Raw genomic sequence first — 14,624 nt, 5'->3', positions numbered from 1 at the left:
TTTCATAATTTGAAGTAATTTGCACATATCTGCCATTAAATATATGTTACATTGTCTTCTAAAATTGTAAAATGTATGTTTCAAAAAAATTGATTTTTAATATTACTATTAAAAGGCTCTTCCATTTGTGGCTTTTCTCTCTTTCTAAATGTGGGTGTCACACAATGCCTGACACATTGTAGTGTAGGGTTTTAAAATTGCCTTTGGTTGTTTTCATTCTGATAATTTTGTAGTTAATTGTGAACAGTTGTTTGATGTTCTTCAAACTGAGGTAAGATGAGAAGAATTTGAGGCCTGTCCTTTTTTTTTTTTTTTAACAAGCCAGCTGAATTGGTTCAGTGTAATTTCTCTGACACACAGGCAAGGCAAGCTATGGTTGGAAGGCTATGCAGAGTAAGTTTATAAAACTGTATATCAGATATGCAATAATAAACAACTGAAATGATTCTAATCTTGAGAACAGGGACACGGCACAAGGGTAAACAGTGCCCAAACAGTACACCCAAGGCAATAGAACCTTCCTGCCTGGGTTTTGTGATGGCTGAGGGCACTGTCGGTGCTCTCTAGCTGGACCTGGAGATCAGGTTTCCCCTTATCCTTTGGAGAAGGTGTGAATGTCTATGTTCATGTCAGTCCCAGCTCTGCCCACTCTGCCTTGCTCTCAGGGGCAGCCACACTGGGGTGGAGGACCTGCAGCTCTCTCCCTGTAGCATCCTCTGGATGGCTTTTGGCTTGGCCTAGCTCTAACCCTGAGTATCACTCGGGCAGAATAACTCTGTCCTGCTATCCTGGTGAGAGGTCCATGCTGCTGGATGGACTTACCAGGAGATGGACCTGGAGTCCATGAAGGAACAGAATGCTGAACCTGTCTAGAGGGCTACCTGTGAACCTTGAGAGGAGCACAGAGATGTGTGGGCTGTGTGTGATCTCACTCAGGACACTTTGGCTCCAATCATTTTTAGAATTGCATGCAGTTCACTTGGTGTGACTATCTAATGCTTTGGCCAATTTAAACCTTATTTACATTAGCTTAGTTTAAATTTGGTGTTTAAAGAGTTCTCATTATCTGTCTACTTTAGAAATTCATAGTGACTTAGCGAGATCAATTTTAAACTGATTTTAATTAAACCGGAGAACCTTTTGTGTTTTTACAGATGAGGCCTGTGACAGGCCTTTTTTAACAGCCATGGAGTATATGCAGCCTTAGAATGACTCTTATGCATGACTGATTTCTTCTGCTGAAGTCAAATTTAGGCTATTGTTTTGTATATAAACCAAAAGAATTAAACTTTAAAGAACATTCTGTTCAGTTTTTGTTCGCTTGCTCCGAGAGTGATTCCTGTTTGTTAAGACTTCTATTAAATTACTCCCAGAACAGCATTTTGCTGTCTTTTTATAGTAGATAGGCTGATGGACTTCATGACCTTTTTTACTTCTGATTTTTGTGATGCTTTTTTTCCTCAGACAAAAGAGAATGTAAGAGACTGCTGGGATATTCTAATTTATGGTGATAGGAAGCAGAATACAGAGGCTTAACTGCAGTCCCATGGTGAGATGTGCCACTATTCTAGTATATGGAAAATGTATAAATTGCTTTTGTTGAAGGTTATTTGGAGAGAATGTAATGAATGTTGGGAAAATTCTCCTGGGAAGTTTTGGTTCTAATGCTTAAATTCTTGTATAGGATGTCTTCATAGTGAGGTGTGTACGAGGCCTGTGTTAGGAGCTGCTGAGGAGTTTAGATTATGTGCATATCCATCAATGTAAAAACTGACAAAGGACTGTGATTAGAGAGGAATGTTATATGTAAAGAAAAAAATCAAAACTTGTGTTTTTGTAAGGGCTCTGTATGGGTGACATGAATATTTCTACCACCCAATTGATTCTGTTTCTCTGAGTAGAGGGCATAATTCAGCTGGGCATCAGAGCCCCTTGAAGAGTGATTCTGGCAAATAGGTGCAGTCAATATCTTTTTGTATTACAAAATGGATGATAGTGCAGAGCTTGTATTCCCATTGATTCCCATTGTGCAGGACAGAAAAATGGAATACCTTTTAACTAGCAGTAAATGAGAGAATGAAAGTAGTCTTCATGTAATCTTCTACCAATAATGCATATATAAAAATATACAGAAAACACAGACATTACATTCTGATCTCCTACTTTTAATGTTTACTGTGGTATTTTTATCTTGTTTGGGTGAGGTTTTTTTGTTTGTTTTCCTATCTCTGCAAACAGCAAGTTTATCTTTTCATCTGTGTAAGAGATGTGTAAGGAAATCAAGTTACTGAGCAGAGGCTGCTTCGTAATGGTATTAATACTTTAATAATGCTACAAATTAATAGTTTTCTAGGGTTGGTGATTCTTCATGCAAAGCTTTTCCTTTAACTTCACATTTTGGGCAATAGATAGTATCATAAATCTAAATGACAACTTGTACAGTATGTCATTAGACCAACATCTGCAGCCACAGGGTGTTACAGTTATATCTGTTATGGCAGCAGAGTCTGAACCACTTGCTACTCATTGTGTTAAAACATGGGTGAGAACACAAGAAACTGAACAAAATCTCTTTGTGATCATGGTTCTCACATTTCGGATGCAGATTCAGTCCTATCTTAGATGTGCTTGTAAGTCAGAAATCAGTTTGGATCAGAGAAACTTAAACCAAGTTTCTGCTTCAGCGTGCTGTAAAGCAAGTTGAAAATGGAATAGCAGAGAGATATTGTGAATGGAGAAGATGATGGGATACATTGTACCCAGTTTGTGTCCTGATAGAGGAGCTTGTTAGTGAGTTCACTTAAAAACAGGCGCAAACTCTTTAGAAGGTGAATGAATACACACAGTGTTCTCTCTCTGCAGTATGGTCAGTGTATGTGCTTTGTTGAAATGGAAAACGATATGCTGCTTGAAATTTCAGGAACAGCTATTTTCAGATGCCACAGTAAGTTAAACTGGAAAACTGCAAAAACACTTACTGACTTTTTTCTCCCCTCCCAGGTGATCAGCAGCAATTAATGTCAGCAGGCTCTCTGCGTAAGAAGAAGCTGGCAAAAAGACCTGGATACATGAGGCCAGAAGCTCAGCGACAGATCGAGTTCCAGTCCCCGGGTGCCTGCGCAGGGTCCAGCCCAGCAGAGCTCCAGCATGGCGGGCAGCACTGTGGAGGCTCTGAGGGCCGTGCTCTGCACAGACAGTGCCAAAATGACTTGGAATTCCTGCGCTGTAGTGCTGGAGTTCCTGCTAATGGGGTGACAACCTTGGCTGCTGCTGGAAACACTCCAGGATGCTGTGAAAATCTTTCTTGTTGCAATAGCCCACAGTCAGATAGCACAGGGATAGGGGTCTGCCCTGCTGCCACAACAGGCAAAGGAGATGCTTCTGCTGTGCGCTGTATGTGGCAGAAAAGCCTCAGCACCAAAGTCAGCAAGCCCCCAAACATGTATGCTTTGGATCAGACAGAAGTGAATAACAACTGTGAATATCAAAACAGAGATGGTATTTCTCATTCTGCTGGTGCAAAGGATAGCTTTAGATCAAGTTTCAGTTTCATACAGCTCTCCCTGAACTCGGCCTCTGGAGCAAATGATGTGGAAGGCAAATCTGTTGAGGAAGCTGAGATCGTTCTGCATCCCAAAACCACTGGCAATCTGCAGAAGCCAGAAGAGATGGCACGAACTCATGAGCACTTGGGAGATTTGTGTTGCTCCTCCAGTTCCGGTGAAGATTTGCAGCATGAATGTGAGAGCCCAGTAAATGATAAATTACAGGACTGCGAGACTCTCTCTCTCTTGGATATAGATGCAACATTTTCATATTCTACAGATTCCTCGGATGCAGCATCTGCTGGCTCTTCTGTCACCTCAGGCTATGAAAGTAGCTTTACTGTCAGTGACCATAACTGGGATACTTTGATGAAAAAATATGAACCAGTGCTACAGGATTGCTTGCTTGGCAACCGCAGTACGTTAAAGGTCAGTAATCTCACTTTGTTTTTGATACCTTCTCCTCAAAACATCTTATTTGTAGTGCCAAAATCAAAGTTTATGTAGGAGTTCAGATACTACTGGCTTTTGTGGCCTTTGTTCAGACTTTTACAGTAGACCTCTACATGAAAAAAATGAGATAACAGGATTTGTTTGGTTCTTTAAAAATAGGTGATATTTTTGCAGTACCCTATTCTATGTTCTACTGAAACTTTAATCCTCACATTTCTAACATCACACATCAGTTTCTGACTTCAGTAAGTACCATTTCTTTTCACAGGTGGCTGTTTTGTCTGCAGTTTGGGTTATACGTAGTATAAAATTAGGAGGTGGTAAGAACTCTTTTCTTGAAGTATCATGATTTAACAACACTAAACTTTTTAATTGGAAATGTTGAAGTTGAGCCGAAGACTTCTAAGAATTAGGCAACTTTGTGAAAGTAGTGTGTAATCTAATAGGTGCTCTCCCCACGTGAAGAAAAATGGGGGTCAAGTCCCTCCGTATCTCCAGCTGGGAACTGGACCTTTTTTTCTTTTTGCCTTCCACCCTAGAGGAGTAGTGGGCTGGTGAGTCAGGAGACTTTTTGCATATATATATGTTCCCTCATTTATACAGGTAGTGTCATTCCCTGTGCTCTTTATAGGAGAGGGGTGGGAAAACTTTAGGAAGGATCAGCTGTGTTCTATTTTTATGATGGTAGGGGGGGCATTCTGAGCTTACCTGATCAAAGGAGCTAAGTATTGGCTTTATTGTGCACACAGGAAACATTAATCTAGAAATTACTATGGACACAATGGATTGCACTAATTTGTTCAAGGTGCACTGAGTGGGTAGTGGGGATTTTGTTGTTGGTTTTTTTTGGGTTTTTTTTTTTTTCTTTTTTTTTTTTTAATTTTATTTTAATTGCCTCACTAGTGCCCAAGTTTCTTGGTTGCCTTTCAGAAACTCACGTCTTTGTAACTTCTCAGCTCAGACACATACCTAGTGAGATGTGCTGTATTGTCTTTAGGCCTAATGAAATAACCTGCTCTGGGGACACTTTGCACAAACCTCCTGTCTGGGTGAGACAGAAGGCTGAGAAACATTTATTTTTTCTTTGCTTACCATGACATCTGACCTGGGCTTACAGTGCTCCGTAATACTTTATTTTCATAGATGATGTGTGTAGAACTCAAACTAGGTTCTCTTATTTACAGACTTCACACACATTTACGTGGAGCAGTTTCTTTGGTTTCATGCCTGGAATTGCAATATGCCCATAGTCTGAGATGGTGTGGGAAATTAATTTGATGCAAATTTGGGAATGTATAATGCAATCAAAATAGGAAATTATTTTTCTTTCTTTTCAGTATTGCTTATTTGATAGGCAGAAAAGAAACATTGCTATCTTTAATTTCTGTATTCATTAATACATTGAATGGAGAACTGGGGATTTGTGCCCTCAGATGTCTTTGCCCTTGGTTAGCCAGTGGTGTTTGTTGAATTTGAAGCACCTTCCTGTTGTAATGATAATGAGTAGAGTCTCAAAGTTTTCAGAAAGGAACAAAGGCAACGGTAGTCAAGAAAAGGAGACAATACCAAAGTTGTTAAAATTATGCTTTCTCTGTACTTAGAAAGTGATCTTCATCTGGTACACATCTAGGACGTGCCACACTGAAGCACAAGCACGCCTTTGATTAGCTGAGCTCCAAATGTCTCCCAGCCTGCAAACAGAGAGCACTTTACAGTGCAGCATCAGTCAGTTTGCCGTGGGCTGTGGTACCCAGGCAGACTTTAAATGACCTGCCACTGTAGGGCATGATGGAATAAACACTGCCAGCAGCAGCAGAGCTGTACTCTCAGCATAGGTGGTTGTTATACATAATGTATATGAAAAATCACGGGAATCATTCCTACTGCAAGCTTCTTTAAAACTCTATGAAAAGTCAGGCATAAAACACAGGAAATAAATTATGGTGAGGGTTCAGAACTCCTCCCTTCAGTACCATTCACATTCGTCACTAGCCTCAGAGAAAAAAGATTGGAGTTTCAAGAAGTGAAAACCAAAATAAAGTAAAGCACAGAAGAAATGGGAATGTATGCAATGTTTTTTGTTTTTCTTCTGGAGCATCCTGTAGTGTACTATTAATCAAACATTTTTGGGTACTCTGCTGACTTTATTTTTATAGTTTGTTTCTTACCAGTCCACTTTCACATACCATATTTAGAGGGAGATCCTGAATTTAAAGGTTTGTGTGTTGATAGTCTAATTTATGTGTTGATGTGTAGTCTTGATAACTGAGTGCTTCTGTTAACTTCTTGACTGGCTGTACCTGTTTTTCTAAATATGAGGATTAAATATGAAAGAGCTTCAGGGAGAAGGGAAATATTTTTAAAGATTTCTTAAGGACGTCTAAAGTATGGATTTTAGTGCTCTCCCAACCACTTTCAGGCTTTGGACTTTGAGAATATACACTGCTTCTCTCTCCAGACTCACCTTTTTCAGGGCTGATTGTGGCTTGTCTAGTACAGATCATGCATAAATTTAATAAGAAGCACATTCCAGTATTGTAACTGCAGCTGTGGCTGTCATGGCAGTGAGGAGAGGACTCAACCTATCTTCTAACCCATTTCTTTTAACAGCAAAAATTTGTAAAGGCCTTACAGATTTTTAGTAAATTTAGAATTTGGTTCAGACTCTTGATGTCAACAAAGAGAAGCATTAATTTTTGAAATAAAACTTCATGATGGTAAGATTCTTTTGGAATGTGAGAGAGTATTTTGTATGTGGTCTGGGTATTCTTGGTGTTATGCTTTTTTTCCTTGTCTAGCATTTACATTGCGAAAATGCAAATATCAGCGTTATGTAGATGAGCCTAAATTGTGTTTTAAGGAAACTTTTTTAGCTGCATATTAACATTCTTTTCTGACCCATAACATCAGTATACCTGTTCCAAAGCGCTCATACTGCATTTCTATTTACAGAATAAAATGTGGTTTGCATATGGAAATTTTGTATTTGTTCTCTGCAAAACAGGTAAAAGATTGTCAGAATGAGCTTGGGAACACACTGTTGAGTACAATGTGATCAGAAGTAGATATCAAGCTGACAGAATTCTCTAATAATCATACTTTCATTTATTCAAAGGGTGAAAAATATCCTACAGTCACATGATCTCCTTTGCTTTCCAAGAAATATCATTTGTTATTCTCTGTGTGTGTTTGGACTAAAGCCATGCTTGGCTCAAGTAGCTGCAGTTCAGCTGACTTCCAAATAGGTCTGTCTACTTAACAAATACTGGGTTTAACTATCAAAATTTGGCCATTGTAGTGATGTAGTAATCCATTAAATTTATATTGTGTAGAAGTTAATAGTCTATTTGTTTTTAAATGCATCTTCTTCTTAACTAACTTTTTTTCTTTGCATAGTTAAAATCCTTGATCTTACGGCTTCAGAGGCTTCAGGAAAAAGCAGTAGAGGAAGATGACTATGATAGAGGTGAGAATTGCTCCTCCCTACTCCTCACCGGATCATGCTGCCTTTTTTTTCTTTTCCTTCTTCCTCTATTAGTTTTATTTTATATTTCCTACACAGCAGTGACTAGGTGTGGAAAACAAGTTCAATGAACTGTATTGTTTATCTGTCATATGGCAGGAAACAAATTAAAGTAGGTCAGCAGCAGGTAGCAACAGTTTTTATTTTCTTGAGCCACATCACCATGTGGCAAGGTTGAAATCCAAATACCCACCATCTGGATCAGCTGTTTTGAAGCAGCATGACTGAAAAAAATGCAGAAATGAGTGGAAGCTTCAAAAGGAGAAAGGGCAGGCACTGGCTGCTGACAGAGTGGGATTTGCTACTTGCCACATTTAGTCATGGCACTACAACAGGGCTCATAGAAATAAGGTCAGTAGCTATTACAGAAGTGAATGATTCTGTCCTGTGGGTTTAAGTTGATGTCCACTGAGTTCAGTCAAATTCAGCTGGACAATATGGTGGTGATACAACTGCTGGCAAATATCTATCTTTGAATAATGCTTTTTCTTTCAAATGCCTTGTCACTTCTGATGAGTTTTATGTATGTGCACATTAATACTTAGAGCATCGCTTAGCACATGTTGGGTTTCTTTTTGTTTCCTGTTGTGGTAGTCTGTGTTCAGGTACTCACATTTTGATAATCTTGAGGTTCTAAGGTAAATTCTTCCTGCTAGGTCTGTCTTCAGCTGGAAGAGACTGCAAGCATTTCACTGGCATCTGCATGGTTACTTCAGGGAATAAGTGTGGAAAAAGACAGCTCCTTTCCTCCCACTTTAATACTCTCGGCTTTTAGGAATCGGGCAGTGGTCAGACTTGTGGTTTGCCTCTCCAAATTAATGTGTGATGCTTTGCAGTTGTACCATGACTCTGTCTTCCTGCCCCCAGACATGTCCCCAAGATGAAAATCTAGTGTCTAGGGGGTAGCATTTTGCAAGAGTGGTTCTGTTGGCCTCTTAAAGGCCTGCCAGTGTGTAGGAGAAGAGTCTGCTGCTACCACAAGTCATTCTTTTAGTGCGGCATCTCCTAACGGGGAAAACTCTCAGGTTTGTTAAAATCTGAGGATGTACTAGATATTTATGGGTTTAGTCTCTGTCAAATAGACATTATTAATGTGTGTGCTTTACATGTGTAACACTCATAACTCTTCTTTTTTAAGTGTCTGTGGGTTGAGCTCACAGTTGGAGACTTCCCAACAGCTGTGTACTCAGTGTGCATGGTTACCACAGATTCCAGCTGGGATTCTCTAGGCAGTCAGCCAGTCTGACAGCAGTGTTTCAGTGTATCAGGTGTGACATCTCCATGTGATGCCATATAGTTGTTGACCACAGGGAAAAATGATGACTTGTGTTGAATCTCACACAGAAAGCTCTTGTGTAGTTTTTCTGGGCACTAGTCTTGTATCCTTAAAGCAGAACTAGTTGTCTGTTGTCAATCACTTCCTCCTTTTATTCTTTTTCAGTTCCACCCTAGTTATCAAGCAGGGTTAGCACACCTCGTTAACACAGAGAGTGGTTTGCAGAATGCTGCATTAATTCCCCTTAGATAAGTGGTCTGGCTGAAATGTTATTTCACCAGGTGTTGTGGGTACAGAGAGAAAAAGTGATAAGGAGAATCCACAGGTGGGATTGCTGTTTTCTGTGCTAAGTCTGGCATAAACAGGCAGAAAACATTTGTTCTGGTATGGGACTGGATGCTGAGGTGCTTGAGAGACTTTAACTTGAGTTCTTCTGTCCCTTTGAAAAGTAGATACTGTTGTTCTCAGAAAATTACATGCTTCATGCATGCATGCAATCAGGCATCCTGAATTTTATCAATTCCTAGCTTTTGAGTCCTTGACCTGTTTTCTGTCATACTTGTCTTTGTTCTATTTCTGACACAACTATCAAGTGGGGTTTTATTTGGGTTTTTTTTTTTGGTGACTACTTTTCATTGTTTTCATGGAAGCTGAACCGGCTCCTTTAGTTTTCCTTTTGTGAAACACAGGCAGTGTACCTTCAAGATAAAACTTGCATGGAGAAGGTGCAGTGCTGCAAGGAGAATCAGAGCTGTGACCTTCCTTCCTCACCTTGCAGTGGCAAAGCTTTTCACCTTTGTTTTCAGAGCTACGTTGCTGTTCCTGGTGGAGAACAAAGGCTTCCCTGGTGTGAAGTTTGAGAGCTTGTTAAATAGCTTACAGATTGGCCCAGTACCAATTTCTACTCAAGTGAAATCTGTAATTAGCCTTCTTTAAATGGATCTTATTGCCAAATATTGCTAGCAGGGAATGGAATTGCTAAATGTGCAGAGCTGTGATGTGGGGCATAAATGGCAGTGTATTATCAAGGAGTGGGAGAAATTAATCTGGTGCATGGGGAGGGCTGAGGACGTTTGAACTGTAATGCTAGAGAGCAAATTACTGATCCTGTAATTTGGGGAGTGACTCTGAGTGTAGAGTGAGTCCTCTGCTAAGAGCAGAACTGTTTTGAATCAGAGATTATGGTAGTGTTGTGTGAGGTGCCAACACAGGTCTTGCTCATTTGGAAGTGTTGCAGGGGAAGGATAGACCTAGTGTGATGAGAATAGCTGTGAAATGCCCTGGACATGGAAGAGGTGAATAGAGAGGAGGGAGAGCAGGTGGAGGAGGGGTATGTGTGGCTAGACTCCCAAGGGAAGAGTTAAATTGCCAATAAATACATTCTCATGTGTAACTACTGCATTGGTGTAGAGTCTTCTCTCCAGCTTCAGCCATTATCAAGATCTTAACTCCAGAGATTTTCTGACTCCAGCTCTTTAAGAGTCATCTAGTCTTGAGGGAAGGCCTCTTGGTGGGAGGGAGATGTGTTAGCACTTAAAACTCCTCTCTCTAAGTGCTCAGAACTGTTTTCTGCTGTCTGACACTGCAAACTTCACAGCTTAAGGAAAGACAAGCATCACAAGAAAAGCTTTGACATTGTTGCTTTCCTGCTCTACAGAGCTTTTTGAAAGCTTCTGTAGTTTCAGGTAATCATTGAAACTGAATTGTAAGTAATGTCCATACAGGGAGGGAACAAGGATGCACCGGGTTTTCAGTTGTGGCAACAAGAGTTGGAAATGACACAGAAATGAAGGCAAGCTTATCCCCTTACAAAGCCATGGACAAATACCTTGTTGCAAACAGCTCAGGAATAAAGATATATTTGTTTTTCCACCTTGCAGAAACACAGGACAAATGCATGCTAGTGAGCTGTTAGAGAACATGTCTTCCAGGTTAATGTTAATGCATTAGCATTTATTTCCTGAATGAGGGAAGATGTTTTAAGGGCAACCACAGCCCTCCATCATTGTTTAAGAGGCAGGGGAATGCCTGTTTAAGTCTTCAGCTTGTTTCTTCCTAGTTTTCTTTAGGTAAATGTCAAGATTTATCTAAATCTTTGTCTTTGTCTTCCTCCTCCCCTTGAGCTTGAGAGGTGCACAGAGAGGTGCACCTCCTCCCCTTGAGCTTGAGAGGTACAGCAGAAATGACTCTTGCTATTGCTTGGTTACCTATGCTGTGCCTTCTGAAACTCCTGCCTTGGGATGGTTAGGGTGTTGGTGTAGAGGAGCTTCAGTCAGGAATTCAGAGAAGTGCATTTTTCCTCTGCTTTCTGGCAATGCTGAGTGTGTAGGGTGGGGGATGTATTTGTTCCAAGAGCGCTGGGGGCTGCTCGGGGTGGAGGCCACCTCCGTGTCCCTCATTGGTGCTCATTTCTAGAGGTCACAGTGCTGTGAAACCTGCAGGGTGTTCTCTCTTTGTGCTGTAGCTGTCATGGGTTGCTTCAAATGCAGATATTCCTCGGCTGTGAAATGGTTGTGTGGGATGCATATTCAGTGAGACAAGTATCCTCAGTCCCAGTATAATTTTAAAGAGGAACCCTTGGGATATTATGTGTTTTATTGATCTTGCTTCTTTTTAGGTGCTGAAATATTGGGAAATAATTTTTTTTTCTGTATTTACTTGTGGTCTCCTCTTGATGGCCACGTTAGTGTATATTTTCAAAGCAGGTGGTGTACCATGGGAATATAAGCATTTTGCCTTGCATAGCATATAGGAAAAATTGGTCTGTTCTCCAAGGATCACTTGGAGTGTTGTCATGGCTCATTATTCATGATGGAGCTTGACAGCTCCAAGGTTAAACACACTGCTGAATACAGGAGGAAAAAAAAGACTGTGTATTTTGTGTCTGTGGGAGTTGTGCTTGCAGTAGGAGCAAGTGCATTTTGCTCAGTACGTATCTATTGCCCAAACATTTGAAAACCTTTTCCCTGTTCTTTGCTGCTTGTGCTTCTCAGCATTGCCTGGTGCAAGAGATGGGTGGATTGGTAACTGTCAGGACTGAATCTTGCTGCTGAACTAAACTACTGGCTCATATGCCATCTTGTTTCTGAGCAAAAAGTTTCCGCAGAACTAATGAATCTTTTAAATTATGATAATTATTTTTTTAAAGAAATTTTTTCTTTGCAGATGAATTGCTTGCAACTGGTCGTGAATGCTAATTCCCCCGTGCAATTCAGAGTTAGGGTTCTTTAGTGAAGGTCAGTGAGCAGATCAGAGCAACTCCTCATCAGTCCAACATGACAGAAAGAACACAGAAACATTTATGCCTGTGGTGGCAAAATCTATCCTATCTCAGCAAGAAGGATTCATGCTGTAGATACCTTTAATGTTGTGTAAGCCTTCAGTTATTTTAGGTGAGCTCTCAAAGAATGAGCTGTGTAAATTGGTGAGCTGCCATGGAATTGTGCACTGTGTGCTCTGCTGAAAAATAATGTTTGCATGTTTTTTCTTTATTTTTTGCTCCTTGCTTGTGTTCTTTAAGACCTCTTAATACCAATTGTCTTTTCCATATCTCAGGATCTGCGGGGCATCAAGGATACCCTATGGTGTGTGTAGGAGTTTGAATCTAATTTTGCACATTTCCCCTTAATCAAAAGAATGGGAAGAGAAAGGAAAGACTTTGTAGCTGTTAGTCTCCTGTAGGTTTACACTATAAGAAGTGCTGTTGCTCACTTGAACCAACTATTTGTTTTAAGGCAACTGCAGAGAGAGTAAATGAGGGAGAATCATGTTCAGTAATCCTTGGGTTGAAGATGTTAAGTGGCACTCAGAGGAAAGCCTTTGCCACTTCCTACACTGGTACTTGCAAATACTGAATTCTGCAAAAACTCTGAACACCTGGCCAGATGTGTAGTTGTTTGGTCTTTACAAGATTCTTTTTCTCAGTTTAAACTGGAGCAGTATTTTTCCCAATTTGAAGTACTATTTCTAATCATAGCTCTTAAACATTTGAACTAATTTTATATTCAAGCAGGTGGGTGATGTGTTGTTCTTTTTGTTGTCTTTTTTGTTTGTTTGTTTTTAATTTCTTTTTTTCTTGGAAGAGCTGTTTGTAGATGAGGGTTGGGTAGAATCCCTGCTTTACTGTGCTTCTATTATTTCGAACTAAACTGCTTGCTTGACAGATGGCTGCTATAACAGGACACAGAAACGAAGGCAACTTGGCTTCTTTCTGAGGAAGGACAGGGAATTTGAGAGAAGCTATATCTGGAAATAACTCTCGAAGAACACGTTACTTTGGATTGGACTTGTTTCAGTGTGGCATGTACCTTTGGAAGCTGAATTTTCAAACCCAGCTGTGTGTTTAGTGAAGCTGTCTAGCTGAGACTGCTGACTAAATAAAAAGCGGTGAATGCTGGAGGAGCAGAGCTGCTGTGACACAGGAGACTTGCTGCAAGCTTGTAACTTGCAGTTGCAGGCCACTGACTTGTCAGTGGGTTTGGGGTGGATGGAACAAATAGATCTTTCTGTTCTGTCATGCTGTCAGAGCCTTGTTTCATCACAACCTTGTAGAAGCTTCCTGAAATCTGTGGGTAAGTCTTCTGGGTTTCATTTTTTGTTTTTATAACTTTCCTATATATAACTATTAACAGGATGGGGAGGAAAAAGAGCTTGTATAAATTCTTAAACCCAAATCTTTGCTACATGGATCTTGTTTATCTTGTCTTGCTCTGATGAATTCAAATAAACTCCCCAAAAGAGTTTGGAAGGTTAAGGATAGCAAATGCTTATGTGAAGTATGCATTAGACTTAATTTACCTCGCAACAAAACGGAGTCTTGCGCCTCTACCATCTTGTCCATATTCCTCTAAGATAGCAGACTGAAATGAAAAATAGAAGTCTTTTTGCACATAGCCATTTTTTGTTTAGTGCTAGTTGAAACTGTGGACTGAAATGCTGTTGTTCAAATGCTTCATCTTGGCTTCTGTCCACAAGCAGCAGTAACAACATTACTGATTATTTTTATACAATCTGTGTTAGGCCTATCCGGTTGCTATTGTGCTTGGTTTTGTTTTATTTAATTGCAAAACTGAGCAGGAGTCACAATTTAAAGGTATGAATTTCCTTATCTCGCTGTCAGGTAGACAACTGGGAAAACCTTTTTTAATACTAAAATAGTTGTGACCAATGCTTATGAGAGGGAGGTCTGCTATGCATTGCTGGGTACTTTGACTTCTTGTTTTTAGTCATTATATGAGAAACACATGCATCTTCAACAGGTTCTTGAAATGCTTTTGATGTGAATCCTTATTTTAGACCAGTTGTTCTGTTTCACATCAATGAGTGTCTTGGAGGTAGAACCAACTCTTGCTGTTGGCCTAGTTATGCTCCACATTGAAACTGCAGTTGTGTTTTCTGTACCTCTAATTCCTTAGCCAATACTGGAGCAGAAACTGCTTTAGTCATGCAGTACTGTGCTTAAATCGTGCAGCCTAAATATTTTTAGGAAGGGGTAGTGTTTTATGGGATTCTGCTATGCTCTTGTATTTTAATCTTGGCCAGAGTGAAGAGGTTCAGCTATGTCTTGTGTTTCTGGAAGCTGCTTGACAAGAGGGAAATTGCTGGAGTTTTGGCATACAGAGCGCTTGGAAGCTTTGTCTGCGCCTGGCCATCTGCTGTCTAAAACTGACACTGCCGGCCACCCTCCTAGGGCACTCGGGCTCTCTTTTTCAGTCCATGATGCAGCCAAGCTGTTCCCAGACAGCCTGGCTGGTCTTTCACAAACAAACAAGCAATGACAAAAATATGAACAAAATAAGCAATTATGGGTAATTTAAGATCTTACTTG

General features: G+C 40.2%; 1 protein-coding gene across 6 annotated transcripts in view; it reads left to right on the top strand.

The window, feature by feature from the left end:
* The window catches only part of DISC1 (DISC1 scaffold protein), a 188,418-nt gene that overhangs the window by 16,010 nt on the left and 157,784 nt on the right, over positions 1-14,624 (top strand). For 5 of the 6 annotated variants that reach the window (XR_005256514.1, XR_005256513.1, XM_038133649.1 and 2 more), the window contains 2 exons: positions 3,001-3,974; positions 7,395-7,464. Coding sequence is in view for 4 of the 6 variants with exons in the window: in XM_038133649.1 (XP_037989577.1) it covers positions 3,001-3,974; positions 7,395-7,464 (1,044 nt within the window). In the remaining 2 variants the exon portion in view is untranslated. Of the gene's footprint in view, positions 1-1,464; positions 1,550-3,000; positions 3,975-7,394; positions 7,465-14,624 lie in introns of those variants that run through there. The other variant, XM_038133651.1, reaches the window with a different exon arrangement.

This window comes from Motacilla alba, chromosome 3, assembly GCF_015832195.1.
Source record: "Motacilla alba alba isolate MOTALB_02 chromosome 3, Motacilla_alba_V1.0_pri, whole genome shotgun sequence".
Classification (NCBI taxonomy): domain Eukaryota; kingdom Metazoa; phylum Chordata; class Aves; order Passeriformes; family Motacillidae; genus Motacilla; species Motacilla alba.
This window is presented reverse-complemented; position numbering and strand designations above follow the sequence as displayed.